The sequence below is a fragment of the Lemur catta genome, chromosome 14 (assembly GCF_020740605.2).
Source record: "Lemur catta isolate mLemCat1 chromosome 14, mLemCat1.pri, whole genome shotgun sequence".
Classification (NCBI taxonomy): Eukaryota; Metazoa; Chordata; class Mammalia; order Primates; family Lemuridae; genus Lemur; species Lemur catta.
Genome location: NC_059141.1, coordinates 6,578,258 through 6,596,641, shown reverse-complemented (window position 1 = coordinate 6,596,641; position 18,384 = coordinate 6,578,258). Strand labels below are relative to the sequence as shown.

At 51.1% G+C, this 18,384-nt stretch overlaps 1 protein-coding gene across 1 annotated transcript in view; it reads right to left on the bottom strand.

The window, feature by feature from the left end:
• The window catches only part of CPXM2 (carboxypeptidase X, M14 family member 2), an 89,689-nt gene extending 73,666 nt beyond the window's left edge, over nt 1-16,023 (bottom strand). The window contains exons 1-2 of the mRNA XM_045568028.1: nt 15,449-16,023; nt 6,715-6,813 (exon numbers count right to left, since the gene is read on the bottom strand). Coding sequence (XP_045423984.1) covers nt 6,715-6,813; nt 15,449-15,734 — 385 coding nt within the window. The 5' untranslated portion in view covers nt 15,735-16,023. The remainder of the gene's footprint in view (nt 1-6,714; nt 6,814-15,448) is intronic.
• Nucleotides 16,024-18,384: the final 2,361 nt, after the last annotated feature.

Genomic DNA, 18,384 nt, shown 5'->3' with positions numbered 1-18,384 from the left:
TTAAACAGCTACTAAGTGTCCGTGTTAGAATCTGAAAATCAAGTGTGACATAAAATCCCAAGCATGGTCCTTATGCCATCTCCGTGTCACTCGACAGCTCAAGAGTACAACACAAATGTCAAGTCGCTTGGTGGTGTCTGGGGTCACACCGGGAAAGAGCTGGAGCCGGAACAGGCATCACCCACTGGCGGAGCACAGCTCAGCGTCCGGGGCCCTGTGGCCTGCTGTGATCGGCTCAAGACACCGCGGGCACTGCCAGGAGCCGCCCAGGAGCAGGCTCATAGGCCTCCTGAACTTTGCTTTCATTGTTGCCTATAAACAAAATAGCTTTGACGTGCGGAATTCTTTCCTTCCCCTTTCTGAACTTGACATTCCCTTTGGTCAATGAAGTGTGGAGGCAGCTTCCTGGAGCGCTGAGGATGTGTTTGCAGGGGGCTCTGCCTGCCCCAGACGCCTCTGGCTCCCCAGAAGGGCAGGGCCTCTCCCTGGGAGATTTCTCTCTTGGGAAATCTCTGCACTAGTCTCAGCCTCACATGGTCACCCTTGGAAAGCTCTTTAACACCAGCCACATCAGAGATGACCCTTCAGGCCCTCACCACTGGGCTCCTCCAGGCAGCAGCCTGCACCCTGAGCATCAGAATCTCCCGGGCAGCTTAAAGACAAGCATGTCCTCCCCGGACAAAGCAGGGACAAAGACAAGCAGACCCCTCCCTGGAGACTCTGATCAACAGGACAGAAAGGGGCCCTGCCACTGGTCTGAAGCTCCCAGGTGATTCTTCTGAGACCACCAGTGCTTCAGAGAGTCCCTCACAACCTGGCTGGGTCTCTTGCCTGTGAGGCTACACGACCTCAGGAATTTCCTTTCTTAGGCCCCAGTGGAAACTCTCCAGGAATTGGGTCTCAGCCCAGGGCGGCTCATGTCTGGAGTCAAAGCCTCCTTCGGCCTCAAAATCTCTGACCATTCATCTCCTTAAACATCCAGATCAGTGTCTGCTTCATCTGAAACCGAGCCTTCCACCTGCACCACCGCCCCTGGCATCCCACCCACCCTGCCTGGAGTCCAGCCTCCCAGAAAGAGTTCACACTGTCAATGCCGCAGTTAAACTGTCTCCTGCAGAGGTTGTAAGCCTCAAGGGCAGTGATGAGTTTTTGGCCTTGAATTCCCAATGCCCACCAATGTTTCCCAAAATAGTGGATGGATATGCACTGTGACCCAACATAGCTGATAACCCAATGTCTGCATAATCACAGAAAACTAATATTTTGTTCTTTATACATTGCTTATAAAGCCCCCAAAAGGAAGTATTGGTTCAAAAGGGCATTTCTCAAACCTCAATCACTTGCTTTTTATCATCTTCATGAATTTTTCTACATCCATGTACCTACCACCTGCACTAGTATTTACTTCATATTTTTGTTTAAATCAAATTATTTTACTGAAACTTTTGTTAGTGTAAAAGGAAAACTTATTGCTAGAAGATAACATAGGAAAATACCTTTGGAAACTTGAGGTAGGAAAAAAAATTTAACAGGAAACGAAAAGTAATAACCACAACATAAAATACTGATGATCGGTTTATATTAAACTTAAGAGCATATTATTCAAAAGACAGCATTGCTAGAGGGAAAGGTGAGCCAAGGAGAGGGAGAAGATATTTGCTGTGCATATATCCAGCACAGGACAAGTCCAGAGCATTTTTAAGAAAAGCAAACAAACAAAAAACCCTCCTATAAACCAATAGGAGAAATAATGGCAAAAGACCTAAGCAGGTATTCACAAAAGAAGTTATCCTAATGGCAAGTAAGCATTAGTCACTAATTATCAGTAAAATGCAAATTAAGACCACAATGAGATATCAGTATACATCCACCAGTCTGAATAAAATTAAAGACTGACAATATCAAATGCTGATGAGGAAGTGAAGCAACTGAAACTCTCATTTGCCGCTAGTATGAGTGTTAATTGGTACAATCAATTTGGAAAAATCTCTAGCAGCACTTCTTAAATACTCATACCCTATGATCCAGCAGTTCTTCTGGGTCTACACCCAACAGAAATGCATTCATGCATACACCAAAAGACACATACAGGAATGATTCTAACGACCCTACTTGCAATAGCCAAAAACTGAAAACAACCCAAATGCTCATCAATATGAGAATGAATAAATAGCTTGTGGTATAGTTAAGCAATAACACACTATAAATCAATAGAGGACACTACAGCATACCACACTATATACAACAATGTGCATGAATTTCAAAAATATAATATTGAGCACAAGAAGTCAGACACAAAAGAGTATACAGAGTATGATCCCATGAATTTTATTAACTTCAAAACCAGGCAAAAGTAGTCTCTGACGGAGTTTATCTTTGAGAAGGAGCAGGGGTAGTAGTTACTGGCTGGGAGCAGGAGGGAGGCTCGAAATTGACACCTTAGAAGAGCAAAAATATGTAAAAGCCAAAAGACTGCTAGAAACCGGGCACTGGCCTGTACTAGGGGATCCGCATGTCGACCTGGCCAACATTTATAGATCGAGGAAAGGCTAGACTGCCCGTCCCAGAGAAGATCTGGCTGGATCTTGCCTCATTCAAAGAAGAGGAGAGAACACACACTAATGTGTAGTCTCTGAGGAACAAAAATGCCACAAAAAGAACATAAAAAGAGGCACACCATCCAAAAGAGTCGGAGAAATAATGTAACTTTGAAAGAGATTTGATGTAATAGTCAGGAAACTATTTTATCCAGAAATTGTTCATCCAAGAGATGTGGCTTCCACTTGCCATAAAAAACAATGCTAAAGTGAAAAAAAAATGGATAAATACAAAATACTTAAAATAAGCCCAAATATCAAGAAAGCTAAAAATGCAAAGATGGAATTAAAACCCACAAGGAAAAATCTATTCTTTTTGAACTGGGGTCTTTGTCGATGGAGTATAGAAAAATAAATTAAAAATCCCAGCACTTTGGGAGGCAGAGGCAGGAGGATCGTTTGAGCCCAGAAGTTTGAAGCACTCACAGCCTCTCAGAACCAAAGCGCTGTGCAGAGGAATCAGTATGACGTGAGAGAGGAGGGGACGGGGACTAGGAAAGCAAAAGAGAGGTAATCAGGGAAGGCTTCCTGGGAGCAGCATTTGCAGAACACTTAAGTTCTAAGGCAGGGATGGCAAACTACAGCCCCTGTGAGGGCCAAAGCCAGCCCACCACCTGCTTTTGGATGATCCATGACATAAAAGTCAATTTTACATATTTTAAGGATGATACTTTAAATGGCTATGTAAGTACTTACATAATATCCTTGATTTTGCCTCTTAACCAATAAAGCATAAAATATTTATAATCTGATCCTTTAAAGAAGTTTGCCAATCCCTGTTCTAAAGCACAAAAAAATCACAAGATAGCAAATCAAAATCATAGCTGACATTTGCTGAGAGTTTACTATGTGCTGTGTGTGCTATACTCTGCAGACATTATTTAATCTCCACAATATGCCTATAAAGAGGATATTATCCCTACATTACAGAGGAGGAAACTGAGTCACAGAGAAGTGAGTAACTCATCCAGAGTCTCGGCAGCCAGTGAGTATAGAATCTGATGTCACAGCTGCCCTCTCAGTCACTAACTTAGAAGCCCGTCCAATTCCCTGCAGAGAGAACGTGTGAGCAGAGATCAAAGCACAGGACACGTGTGAGAAACAAGCCCCCACCTGGCTGAGAAAAAGGGGAAGCCAATGCCAGAAATGGGCCAGATCATGGTGGGAATTGCTAAGTAGGAAATAGTCTGCAATCAAAGCATGGTAAATAACAAGGGCATATGGTAATTTCACTACAAGGCTGTTATAGCAGCAAAAGATTAGAAACAACCTAAATGTGGGTCATTAGGTGGTTAAATTATAAAACGTCATGGAATCTTTTGGAAAAACAAGGCTAGTCTTTATCTTCATTGTATTGGTCAGCTATTGCTGTGTAACAAACAGCCCCAGGCTCTTAATAGCACACAATCAGCATTTACTTCTCAGGCGTCTGTAGATCAGCTGGGCTCAGCTGGGTGGCCCTGGGCTGCAGGTTGGGCCCTGTCTGTTCCACTCATGGCTCAGCCCCCTTGGACCAGTGGTCCAGGGGTGCACATTCTTCTCACGGAGATGGCCGAGGCCCACAAGGCAAATGAAACAAGCAAACCTCAGCTCAGAACGAGCACATGGTCCCCTCACCTTAGTCTGTTGGCCTAAACAAGGCACATGGACCAGCCCAAAGCCAAGGGACTTTTATGTTTTGAAAAAGGAACTGAAAAGTTATTAACACATGGCAAAGGGTGAGGACATGGGGAAAGGTGAAGAATTAGAGCAATGACTCAACCAACTTCATAAACTGTCATAGAACAACATCCAGAATGTATCTTGGATACTTGCCACAGCGGACGCTGTTCCTTACTCACAATGACAGCCACGGACATATTCTCTCCCTTAGAGTGGACGTTCCCCAAGGGGGACTTCCACATTAGAGACAACGTTTATAATGCCATCCACTCACACAACACGATGTGGTTAACATCTGCACTGACCACCACCTTGACCGTGACGCAGCTGGCATCTGCAGCACCCCAACATTCTGCCACATGTCCCTTGAGGCCCCCTAGTGCAACCCCAAGAGGTGCTAAGAGACGGATGGACTCAGGGTCCTGAAAACGCCCCAGTGCACACCTGAGGCCCCACTTGCTCAGCCCTGACCGCAGGCCTCTGCCCCTCACTGCTACACCACCCTGCCACCGCGTGCACCGCCACCACGGCCATCATCCACACATCAGAGATCCGCCAGTTGCTTTTGTCCTTAATTGTCCTCAACCCCTCCTTTTTTTCTTTAATAGAAGAAGTTTCACAGGCTAAAAATGACATCTAGAGCATTCAGTGAATCAGAGCCACATTGGCTGCCTTTGAGAACAGCGACCCTAACCCGACAGAGCTGCAAGGCCAAGGTCAGGGGACAGCCTGAGTGGGCTGGTGCAGGGTGGGGTATGTGGAGAGGATGTATCTGTGGCAGAAAAGGAATCAAGTTCAGATGCCAGTGTGTGTGTGTATAGAAATGGCCCTTCCAAAATCCTTCTGAAAATCCTTCCCAGAATTTCAATAACATCCAATTCTGGTAATGAAGAACTAATATAATTCAAACCAACCCTCTGCGGAAGCTACTAAAAAAATCTGGACAAAATATGTTTTCAGATATGTGTGAAAGCATTTAAGAATGAACAAGACAATGAAGAACTACCAGGCCCAGAGCTGATGGCAGCAAGAACCCAGAGAGGCGAGGCCAACACTCAAAGCCGCCTTAGCCAAGTGGCATTTGTGATCCTAAAGAAACAGCTGGTCCCGTGTCAGCCTGCTCGGGCAAGAGCACAAAAAGTCAACGTCCAAGGCCACTCCAGGTGGGCAGTCCCATTGCCCCCATTCAGGTGAGCCGCCAAAGCACCACACCATCAGGGTGAATCAGCAGCAACACAGCCCGGCACCGCGCCTCGTGCATACACTCTCCTAAATATACGGAATCCTCTCGATGGGTACAGTACACGCCTGCCCACTCTAAGATGGAATGTACTTTACACTGGGTGAGTGACGGCAGAAGTTCACTGTTGTTGACTCTGCTTGTGTCTTAGCAGGTACTTTAGTCATCTCTGTGATTCCTCTGATGGCGAACTCTTGGTTAGAAGCACAGCTTCATGCATTACCTTGTGTCTAAGGAAACATGCAGTTCCCTCTGTGACAACCAGCTCTGTTACACGGCTTACGGGCTCGCATGTCAGCAGGAAATGAGTCCTGCCTCTGCAAATGCAAATTTGTGAAACGCACTGTTTATTTTGAGCAGCTCATATTGCAAAGCAAAAAAGTCTAGAATGAGAAAATCTTGGGTTCAAATCCCTGTTGTGCCACTTACAAGCTGCATAATCCTAGGCAAATTGCCCCGTTACCAAGTCATTTTCCTCATCTGTAAGATATGGATGACAATAATAATAACACCTACTATGCCACAATGATAATACCCACTCAGAGGGGCCCTGAGAGATGTCAAATATTGGGCCAAGTGCCTGGCAACTACAGAAGTGCTCAATAAGTGGCTGCTATTACTAATATTAGCAGAAATATGATCCTGGACACCACAGTTTAGAATAATAAAGATACAATAATAGTAATAGCCATAGCTAGCGGGCTCAGAGCTTACTCATGAGTCTAGAACTAATACCTTTGAACATTCTAAGGTAGGTAAGTAAAGGCCCAATATGTTCACGTGACTGTAAGACACCAGGCCTAGCACTGCATATTTTGGAAGCAGAAGACTTGATCTCTGAGCTCCGAGGCTTCAGGGCCAGGATGAGAAATAAGAAATGCACACCCAAGGCTGTGGGCAGCTAAGTGGTTCCACAAGAAAGGAAACAATGTTGTCTTCGAGGAGGGAGAGGTGGGGAAAGCAACCCAGAGCTCCAGGAAATTCAGAAATGACTTTAGTCGAATCAATCGGGAAAACCTGGCTGTGGGATCTGATGTGCTACAGACGCTGCCGGGAAGTTCTCAGCCCGCACGACGGGTAAGAATAGACAGCAGCCCCCTGCAGCCCCACGCCAGGGAATCTGTAGTCGGGCTGCTGCACCAGGGCCTGCGCCCTCCCACCCTCCCCGGACAGGTGAGAGGACCGGGGCAGGGGCTCTCTGGGAGCCTCACTTACTCTCTCTGACATCTTCATGGGCCACAGGGACATTGTGATCATCGTTGGCAGCCTTCTCAGAGCTCTTGGTTCTCATGCCTTTTCTGTTGTTTTTTTTACCTAAAAGGGAGAGAGAGAGATGCCTTTACTTCCACATAAGTCAGGGAAGGCTCAGGTTGCCGAGAACTCAACCATCCTCTCCTGCACAGCAGCCATCTCCCCCTCTGCTCCCCTGACCCCAACATGGTGCCTTGGACTCCGAGGGGTCTCTGATTAAAGGGAAGGAAGCACGTTATTATAAACACCTAGGACAATAAACACGCCTAATGAAAACAGTGTACACCTGTGCAAGCTGTCACCACGGTGAGATTGCAGAATGCTGTGCGCAGTACATTTGACCCTGACTGAGGCCCAGGGATAGCATATATAATTGCTGGGACAGGAAGCGGAAGTCCAGAGCTAGCATTTCGCGCCATGCTGGGCTTCTGCCACCCCACCCTCCCGGGCCCTGGCGTGGTCCCTGTGTGCGATGATGCTGCCCCTAGTGGGAAAGCCTCCTTGCGGTGGCCTGGGAGGCCCGTCTGCCACACTCCTGCTGACCTCCCAGCTGCTTCTCACCCTGAGCTCCCCTCTCTCTGCTCCAGCAACACTGGCCTCCTCTCAGCCTTCAGTCATGCTTCCTCCCCACCACAGAGTTGCACGTGCTGCTCCTCTTCCCGGAGTGCCCGTCCCTTCACTCCCGAGCTAAGTAGCTCCTGCAGATCTTGTAAATCTGAGCTCTGGCACCACCTCCTTAAACTGGTTTTCCTGACCTCCCCACCAGAACCAAATCCTCCTTTGATGGGCTCTAATAGCACCTGTCTTGGGCCAAGGTGCCTCTAAGCAGAGCCTGATGCAGGGGTTTGGGTGCACATGACGCATCGAGGGAAGGAGGGAGAGAGGGAGGTGAGGAGCACGGGGTCAGGCAAGGAGCTCAGCAAGGCTGCGGTCTTGGCGTGAGTCTGGCTCGGCAGATCTGGGGGGAGCTCTGGGGCAGCAACTGCACACAGAGTTGCTCCCACTTGAAACGAAGGGCTGCCGTCTCTACTGCACTTGGCCTCTGGCTACAAACTGACCAACAGGGGAATGGGAGATGCAGCCTCCCTAGGGCACTTTTGCAGAGGTGGGAGCAGCTGTGAGCCACCCATGGCTGAGACTCCCCGCAGCTGGAAGACAGGTGTACCTGCGGGAAGGAACACCTGGGCAGGGCGTCGGCAGCCCCCCCGGCAGCTCTGCACGCCTGTCCTGCAGCACAGTGGCATCGGGAAGTGTCTGTTCATGAGGGCAGGGACTGGCTTTGCTCACGGCTCTGTCTCCAGAGCCGGGGACCTCAGAGGTGCGATGAAGGAATGAACAAACGAACAGACCACCAGCAAGGCAGGGATGACCAAACAGACAAAAACAAGAGGTGGGCAGGTCTGTGGAGAAAAACACTTAGTTTGGATTTTAAAAAGCAAGTTGAAATACCAAAAACAGCTAGTAGATTGTGCCAATTAAATCATTTCAGATTAATCTATGGTCACCGCCCCCCAAAAAAGTATACTTATTAAGAAAACCTTAAATCTTCAAGAAATTCAAAGGGTATATTGGGCTCAGCCAAGAGAAATCCTCTTTTTGTTATGTTCTGAGGTGATGCCTGCTGGAAATACCTTTCATTTTTCACGTAAGCTGAAAAAAAACCCACAAAATTAAGTGCCCTGATTAGGGTCTTCAAGCCGATAAAGCAAAAACTTTCATAAAAGCCAGAGGAGAAAGGCTGACCCAGAGACCTGGACACGTCACATCAGCCTTGATGCCATGTCGGCGTGTGGCCCATTCCGGTGGGCGGGAACGTCACGGCTGGCAGGAAAACCATCGGAGAAGGCCACCTCCAAAAGAGTCTGTAAAAACCGTGGTTGTTTGGCAAAATAGGTGGCATAACTTTTGATAATGCTGAGTCTAATTTGGCAGAAAGATAAGATGTTTTACAAAAAAAAAAAAATTATAGAATACATGAGGAAAAAGCCAAAGTTCTGGGAAAGAATGTTGCATTCCAGCCCTCCCCAGCAGTCAGCATTCATGGCAAGCCTTCTCTGTCAGGGCAGCCTCTCCGGAGCCTCCAGAGGGACAAGCAGGGAGAGTGAGAGTCAGAGAGCATGGCCCGGGTAGCACCCCAACACCACGGCCCAGGCAGCACCCCAACACCACACCCCAGGTAGCACCCCGACACCACGGGCCAGGTAGCACCCCGACACCACGGGCCAGGCAGCACCCCGACACCACACCCCAGGCAGCACCCCGACACCACAGCCCAGGTAGCACCCCGACACCACACCCCAGGTAGCACCCCAACACTACACCATATGCAGATCCAGGCCATGAGAAAACCCAGCTCTGCGACCCCCAGTAAAGGTCCAGATGTCTGGCAAATGTCCTGCTACCCAGGAGAGTTTGATCCCCCCAGGGGGCAACATGTGGAGAACAGACTTCCCCAAGGATGGGACAAATGGCACCTGACCTGTAGTGTCACTGAACAAAGACGGCTTTTATCTTCTCACTGTGAATACTGCCATCGAGCCCACATGCCACAAAGCACTGCTCCAGCTGCTGGAAGAGTGACAGCTGATGTGTGCAGCGTGATTCACAATTTACAAGGCATTTCCACATCGGTTCTAACATCCAGTCTTGGCAAGGACCCCCTGAGGGCAGGAAGTTCCTCATGAGGATCATTTACAGGTACACGGGGGCTCAGACGGGAGAAGAGACCTGCCAAGGTCACCGACAGAGCCAGGAGGCGACAGAGCTGCAGAATGCCTCCAAATCTGGGCCCTTCCCAGACTGCACAGAGCACCCCCCTTTGCAGCCCCTTCCTCTCTTCCGACAGGAAAGGCAGCATATGGTTGCACAGATGAAAGGAGAAAGTTAAGAGGCAGGAGCGATGGGGGAGCCGGAACCAAATCAACGTCTCCGTCTGGGCCGTGTGACAAAACAGAATTCCTTAAAAGTGGCAAACTGAATGCAGGCCACGTGTTCTATTCTGGTCCCCGGTGGTAAATATAATTCTTGGTTAATAGAAAACTATTTTTTCCCTTCTCTATACAAAGACCTTACAGTAGCACCCCCCAGAAGCTGAAAAACATGGTTTGCTGCATTTTTGCATTTTCCCCAGGAAATTCCAGTCAAGCAGGCCGTACATTCCCGCTTTTGAAGGATCTGCCCAGGGCTCTGAGGTCCTTGCCTGCTTCTGGTTAAGGAACTCACATCAGGAGGAAGAAACAACCAAACGTGTTCTCGGGAGCTCCCCAGAAATGCAGCCTCACGGCCTCAGGACAGACGATAACCACAGCTTCCTACTCACCGCAGACACGCGAGGATCTCCTGGGACCCTCACGCAGGGAGAGCCAGGGGGACTCCGCAGGTGAAATCAGTTAGAAACGCCTGCTTCATGCAACGTTAGCACGGAAAGGGCCACCACATGGGCAGGAACCACCTGTGCCCTCATCCAATTCTAAGGACAGTCACCTCCCAGAGGAGCAAGGATCCAGGGCGACCGGGTGGATCAATTAAGCAATCAATCAATCAAGATGCCCCCCACCAGCCCTCTCCACTGTGTCTTCTCTGGGCAGCCAGCCTGGTCAGCCCTCGCCTGCTCTGGGCCAGACGTTGCTGCGGAGGACACAGCCTCCATCAGACCTAGGGCCTGAGGGACCAGCGGGGTCAGCTAGTACCACGGTGCCTTAGTGGCCACCACTCCCACTCTCAGCACAGCCAGCAGCCACTTTCCTGTTTTGCACCCAAATAGAGTCCTTTGCCTGGAAGAGACACCTGGTAGCAAGGCAGGTGGGCATGTGCCTGCACCGTGCAAGGCCCCATTTGTATCTGCCCATCCCAGCTGGGGTTCCACTTGGAAACAGAGCCCGAGACAAGAAGGCCTTGGGCACAGCACTGTATCTGAGAGAGGATTTCACGTAGCAGCAGTGAAGAGGCAAAGGGAGAGAGAAAGGGGAAAGAAAACACCAACAACCTAGGCTGCGGTGTCTGGCAGGCCCACGGGGACTTGACCAGGCTGTGGCATCCGAGGAACTGGGCAGAAGGTGCCTGTGAGCTGCCCCTCCAGAGGGTGGGAGGCTGGGCACTGACCCACCCCACCGCACACCTGCCTGGGACACTTGGGTTACCGTTGTTCCCACACCACAGTGAGGAAGTGGGGCTTGGAGAAGTCACACGTGCCTGTGAATGGCAGAGCCAGACTTTGACCCCAGCTCTCTCTGAATCCTGAACAAACTTCATGTGGATCATCTACACATGCCTTGCAAAGATCAGGTATTCCACACAAATCTCTGACATCAGAGCCTTGAATTAACATTTGAAGGTGTTTTGTGCCATGCCAACCATCCCATGATGCCCAATGAGCAGCCAGCTGGCTGCCAGCCACATGTGGACCCAGCCCTTCCACATGGCCATCCAAAGAAACCGTAATTTCGTGAGTCTTGTGATCCCAGACCAGCAGCTGCAGTAGCCGGGCCCCGAGAGGGTTACAGAGGGCGAAGCCATTGCTAGTAGCACCAAGCCCGAGAGCTCAGGCTCCCTGGCCCCCCAGGGACATCCAGAGGAGACCCCCACCTCAAAAATCCAAGCTCCAGAGGCCAGGCTGCGTTGTCCCAGCACTAAAGGCATCAACCCCCGTGAGAGCCGCAGGCACAGGCACTTGGGGCACAGTGGCTATTTTTAAGAACCACAGCGTCCAAGCCAGCTTCCCCACATGTGGGTGTGTCCTCCTTTATTATCCATGCACGAGCCCTGGTTTCTAGAGCCGTGGGCACAGTCAGGAGGGAACGTGCCAGAATTAGTAGTTGACTTTGGAAAGCATTCTGGAAAGGGAGGTGGCGTCTTAGAAAGCCTCTTGCTAATGTACAGGAAACGACGTCCTTTCCCTTGGAATTTTCTAGGGAGTCTACCTGGATAAAACACTTTGGATTTAACTCTTAAAGTGACCATATAATCTGGCATTAAGGATTTCGTGTTAACTGTTTAGGTGTACTAATAGCATTGTGAATGTTTTTAAAAATACATATTGAAATATTTACAAACACATTCTCCTAATCCTCACACTCCAGCTTTGCCCAAGAGAAGACATTTCCATCCAAAAGCCAAACACTGCAAAACGCTCTGAAAAGAGATGAAGCAAAGCTTAAATGTGAAGCCCTTTCCACCAACTGGTTTGCAGCACACACAACAGAAAGGGCTTTGTTTACAACTAAATATGCTCAAATAACAACTCTTTGGTGATTTTCCCCCACCACTGGAGCAGAACACTGTACAAAATGCAAACTCAATGATTCTGGGCACAGACATACAAACAAACGTGGCTTGATGCCAACCCTGCAAATTCCGTGGGCTCAGGACTCAGGCCGGGATGCGGGTTTGGGCATATTCTAACAGTGGTGCATTCTTGCCATGCTTGAAGAAAGCGATGAACAAAGCACCAAGAGGAACCCAAATTTAAAGGCCACATATCCAAGCCTACTTCTAACCCAATGTGCAATGAAGGCAGAAGGAACAAAAAATCTTCAAATCACTTATTCGAACCAATAATTCAGTTTATTATTTTGTTTGTTTGTTACTGCCAAGTGGGAGGGAAAAGGTGAGTTATAAAGCTATAGTTTAATCTCAGTTCTATTTTCTTCTCCAAAAAGAGCATGGCTACAAACTAAGGTCATAAATGTGGAGATCGTACGAAAAGTAAGCACACCCCAAATCTACCTGCATGCCCAAAATGTGGCCCCTTACCTGATCCTTAACCCTAGCATAATAAAAACTGGAGACCTGAGACTCACTCCTGGGCCCCAGTCACTCCAACTGCAGGGATCTAGAAACTGTGGAATTCAACTAGAAACAGCTGAAAAAATGGAATTAGAGAGAAACAAGTTGTCAGGTTCATATGAGGAAGAGCATTCTAGCAATCGGCACTGTTCATCCAATGAACGGTGAGAGCCCCTCCACGGAAATGTGTGAACAGAGGTCAGGCAGCTCACTGTGAGAAGCTTGCCATGAACAAGAACTTGCCCTCAGATTTAGCCACCACTTAACATGGGAAAAAATAATTTTCTCCTAGTGCAGTTTCACTGCACAGAACTATCACTGACTTCCCTAATGAAGGTCATTCGTAAGTGTCTCCCCTACGTCTCCACTTGGGGTCCAGAGTGGTGGGTTCCTCTGACCAAACACCCAAAAAAAAAAAAAGACAGTTAAAAGTATAAGAAAAATGTCACACTTGGCTTGTCGCAATTCATTAGAAAGGTGGCTGAACAGCGGCAGGCCTGGAGGCAGAGGCAGTTCCCCCACTGAGGCCTCTGATCTGAGTCTCTAGAATTTCCAAGGGCCTGTTATCCCTTTGGGGCTTGTTGATCCATGCGAATGCCAGGGCTGGGCAGCCCATTTCCTGCAGGGGAAGTGGCTATTCACCGGGAATCAATAGGCTTCCTCGCTCCACAGCCCTGTTTCTACCTGCAAGATGATGTTCCAAAAGCAAACAACCTTTTTCTTGCAAATGAGGTTGCACCCTGATTTCTCCTTCAGAGACCCCAGTCCAAGGCTGGCAAGTGCTGATGCTCAAAGGACTAAGGAGAGTCACCTCCCCATTGTACCATCTAAGTCTGCAGACACATCAGCCTGTGGACACTGCTGAGGCCAGGCCATGACTTTCTGAGCTGTTTTCTGTAGGGAAAGAAAGCTATCTTGGGAACGATGGCTGGCCACCAGTCAGAGTCCCCAGAACAATGAAGCCCCGGGAAGCATAGCCCAAGCCCCAAGACCAAGTGAGCTCCCCTCCGTACTCATCTCATTAACACCCCACACTTCCGTGCAACCCTAACTGCTAGGAGTTCCATGAGGGCGGGGAGCAGGGCTGTCTTTCGCTCTCTATCCTAGGACTTCACCCAGACACTGGTGCTAAGCAGGCTCGTGGTAACCACCTGTGGAGCAAATGAAGGTTCACAGGACCAGCACAACCATAAGCTGGCAGGCACCCCGGAAGCTGCTGGTGAAAGGCCTTCATAGCAATTGACAAAGTGAAGCTCTAGACTTCCTGTTCACAGCTGCCACAGTTGTGGTTCAGGAAGCTGAGCCATGAGCCCTCAACCTGGGTGTTAGGCATGGTCTTCACACCCCAATCTGGGGCTTCTCCCACTTTTCCTCCTGCCACCACCCCAGTGACGACCAGAACCCAACACATGCATCTACTACCCACCCCACCCTGCCATGCCCAGTGCTGGGTTAAACCCAGACTAGACCCTACAAAACAAGAATACATGCATATTTGGTTCAAACGACCTAGCCAAAAAGGCCTCGAGGTGAGAAACACAGGAGAAAGGCTTTCAAATCTCCCAAGCCAGCAAGTGACACTCCACAAGTTACTTAAACTGTCTGAGCCTCAGGTTCCTCATCAGAAATACAAGAACACCCACCCTCCAGAGCCACTGAAAGGAGTAAATGAGATGATTGAACATAAAGCTCCTAACAGTCACAGTGACATCCTACAAATACAAGTGTCTCTTCCCACTCCCACTCCTGTGGTTGAACCACTGTGGCCTTTATACACCTTAATCCCCATAACTCCTCCTGAAACACTGGAAATTCTGGCTGGTTCTGTTCAGGGCTGTTTTACAACTCACACAAATGCCTGTAGATTCCAAGTTGCCCACAGATTGAAACACGACAAGGCCTCCGCGCATGTGCAAATCGGGTACGCAGATGGGCCCACCCTTTCAAGAGTTCTGGGTCCCCAGCCCACCACCTTCCTGCCTGCTGACTGTCATGAGTGGTTTATCCAAACAAAGATGATGCCTTCTGTGCCCAGAGCTCTGTCATGGTGGTACATAAAAAAAATCTCCTTTCCGGAAAGCCACTGCAAGGCAGGAGAATTTGGCCACAGTCCTGCTCGCTCCCCTCCCCTCTCTTGCAATACTAGACCTGCAGCCCCCTGCAATTGGAGCAAAGAACACTTGGAACAACTAATAGAAAGGCACACTTCCCAAGGTGTGTAACAAACCCAGCAGAAGTAGTTTCCCCAGGACAGGCCTGGCAGAGACTGAGGATGGATTTGAGAAGGGCGTCAGGATGGATAGAAGTCAGCCCTTTCTGCAGCTCTGGGGTCCGGGCTGCAGCAGAGACCAGGCATGGGCTCCCCATCCAGCCCAGCCATCCAGCCCAGCCATCCAGCCCAGCGGGGCAGAGGATTCCAGGGACACGCTGAAGGGGGAGGAGGAGCTGCGGGGACACAGGTTGGGTAAAGGCCCACTCAGAGCTCTCCCCAGAAGGTTATCTGCCAAAACAGGCCAGCCATTCACATCACCAAGTCGAAAATTCACTCTCAAGAAAGCGCCGCAAGAAAACTGAAGAAGTGTGTAGAAAAGGAAAAAGTTTTCTGCAGAGAGCTCCTTTCCCCAGGAGATTTCAAGCTGGGGCAGAGGGACCCGGCTCCCTTGGCAGCTTCCCAACCGCACGGCTCCCTCTCTACCGGGCAGATAGAGCCAGAGCTGGGAAGCGGGTCAAGGTCAAGTTCTGCGGAGCTGGGAGGGGCCGGCGGGAAGCGCAGGTGCTGTCTCTGCGGAGGCCGTGGCAGTGATGGTCGGTTCGCGGGCTCACTCGTCCCAGACACTCAGGCCGGGAAGCCAGCTGTCCCCTTGAGGCACGCAACCACGGGCGTCGCCTCGGGCCGCCCTGCGCAGAAAGTTACCTGGTGGAGGCATCTCCAGAGCCAGCTTTTCTCTCTTGGGAGCTTTCTTGGGCTTGGTGGCCCTCTTGGGCGGCTTGGGCTCCGGAGGGCGCGGCTCCCGCTCCTCCGCCCCGGCCCCGGCGGGCAGCGGCGGTGAGAAGGGCTCAGGCTCGGGCTCGCGGCTCCAGATCTCCTGCACGTAGTAGTCGGGGTCCTCGAGGGCTGCGCCCTGGGCTCCGACCCCAGACAGGGCCACCGCCAGGAGCGCCAGGGCCAGCGCCGGCGCGGCGGCCCCCCGGCGGGCCATGCCCGCTCCGCCCCGCGCCCCGGGCAGGGTCACGGGCACCAGGAGCGCCGGGCGGACGGCGGCGCGGGACAGGGGCGCGGGACACAGCAGCGCGGCTCGCCGGGCGCGGGAGGCGGCCGGCCAGCGGCGCGTGTGACCGGCCCGCGGGCTGGGCTGGGCTGGGCAGGGCCGGGCCGGGCCTGGGCGGGGAGGGGCCCGCAGAGGCGCGGGGCGGGCGCAGGGGGGCCGGCCCCGCCCTTCCTCGTCCCTCCCTTTCCCCTCAGACCCCGCCGGGGCAGCCCCGGAGGCAGGTGTTGGGGGCCCCTCCACCGAAGGACTGTCTCCAGCCCTCCTCTGCCTTCTGACCCCCGAGACTGGCCGTCCTGCTGCCCTGCTGGGCGCGGCTTCCCCAGAGACTTTAAGGAGTTTCAATCTTAGAAGGAAACTTTGAGGCCTGCTGTGCATTTCTTCGTTTTACAGGTGTAGAAACATGTCCCCAAGATCCTAAGGCAAGTTAGAGTCCGAAACCACCCCCAGGCAGCACCGCAGATGCACGTTCCCCACTGGCCACGATCCCCTTTCAGGAACTGTGGATGAGGAATTCCTGAGGTCCCCAGGGCTCCTTGGAGTAAAGTTTCCAGGGGGCCGGGCCTAGTGCCCCTGGAAGACCCGTGCTCCCATCTGGGGCTGTGATTCTGTTGCACCTTGGGAGAGAGTGGATTTAGCCCAAGGGCTGCCATCCCAGGACTCACAAGAGGGCTGGTGGTTCATCAAAGAGCAGGTTCTCGGCCAGAGACCGTCCAGCTCACTACCTTTTGAGAAAGTACCTCTCACCCTCAGTCACCTTTGTGTGGGTCCTTTATGTGGTGCCCAAGCCCTGTGGCTTCTAGTCTCCATGCTGGGATGTCGGGGAACCAGGGACTGCACTGGTTTCTATTGCTGCTGTAACAAATTACGGCAAACTTAGTGGCTTCAAACACCTATTTATCATCCCACGGCTCTGCAGGTTAGAAGATGCAGGTGTCACTGGGCTGAAATCAAGGGATCAGCGGAGCTGGGTTTCTTGGGGGACCCTCTGGAGAAGAATCAACTTCCAAGCTCACTCAGGGTACTGGCTGAGTTCAGTTCCTTGCAGTTGTAGGAGTGGGGTGCAGTTTACTTATTAAAAATCAGCTGAGGCCAGTATTTCCTCCTGTTGGCCACCTGCATCCTTCCAGTGCTTTCCCCGGGCTCCTGGAGGCCTCTCTCTGCCCCTTGCATGCAGGCCTTAGGCCTCAGAGCCAGTACTGGCATTCAGAGTCCCTCTCACGACTTCAAATCTGTTCCCCTCCTGCCACGTCTTTCCTCCTTTCAGCTCAAGAAAGTTCTCTACTTCTAAGACCTCGTGTGATTAGATGGGCCCACCCAGATAATCCAGAATAATCATCCCCTCTTAAGGTGATGACTTTAATTACATCTACAAAGTCCATGTTGCCACCTAACCTAACTTATTCACAGGTTCTAGGGATTTGGGCATAGACAACTTCGTGGGGCTGCTATGCCTACCGCAGGGACAGACTGACACTCAAACCCTGGGTTGGCCTGTCCCCTTCACAGTCTCTTTGGGCCTGTGGTGTGATCCCAGGATGCCACTGAGCTACATCCGGGCACCAGGGCAAGGACTCCCCATTTCCCTGGGAGTGAGGGAGTCACTTCTGAGCGCCACCGTGGGCAGGGCTTGGTCCAGGACAGCTGCCATTCTTAGCCTCATTTTTGTCTCTCTGTCCTCGTGCAGACCATCCTTTAGGACCAATCTTCTAGGCTCCCAGTGACCACAGTGAGAGGAGGAGGCTGCAGGCTGAGGCAGGTTCCATCTGGGAGGACTAGGAGGACTTGGACCTGCCTATCAAATCCCCAGGACATCCCAGATCCCAGAGCCAGCAGAGGTCTCTGGAGAGAGAGGAGGGAAGGGCCCCTTTCCCCGCCCCCCCACTCTGCAAGCAAGTCTGAGCTGGGCTGCTCCCCGACCCCTCTGAATCCCCGCCCACCGTCCTCCATGATCTGTCCCCAGGGCTCACTGGCAGGGACTGTTTCATCTGAAGCCAGGCACTCCAGACAGCAGCACGGGCTCCACTGGCAAGACAGAAAGCAGCTCCAGCAGCGAGCTGCACACCAGTGTTCCAGCCAGCTGTGTGACGCACCAACAAGAGGCTCGCCTGAGGTCCAGGACAGCAGGGGCTGCAAAGATTGTCCAGGGCAGGGCATGCCCTGCACCACCTCCATCAGAGCCCATGGAGACTGCCAAACCTGCAGACAGCCAGCCAGGCCCCACCCAGACCTACAGAATCTCCTGAGGTGTGGGTTCAATCATTCACTCATCTGAGAAGCTTCTCAAGTAATTCTGACAGTTAATATTTAAGACTAATCTTCTCCCTTCCATGTTACAGAGGAGCCTGAGGCCCAGCCTAACTCCAGGACACACAGCAAACCGGTGATGGCCGGGACAAATCCTTGCTCTTCGGCCTTTATCCAGTATTTAAAGTCAGGCAGCATCAATCTTGGTAGTCCCAAACCCATTAGTTCTGAAAATACTTCCTCCTTTCCGGGCACCTCTTTGGCAAACAACATAACATACAGGTGCACTGAGTGTCTGGTAAGTATCTAGAATGTCCCACCCAAACGTGGTTCTCAG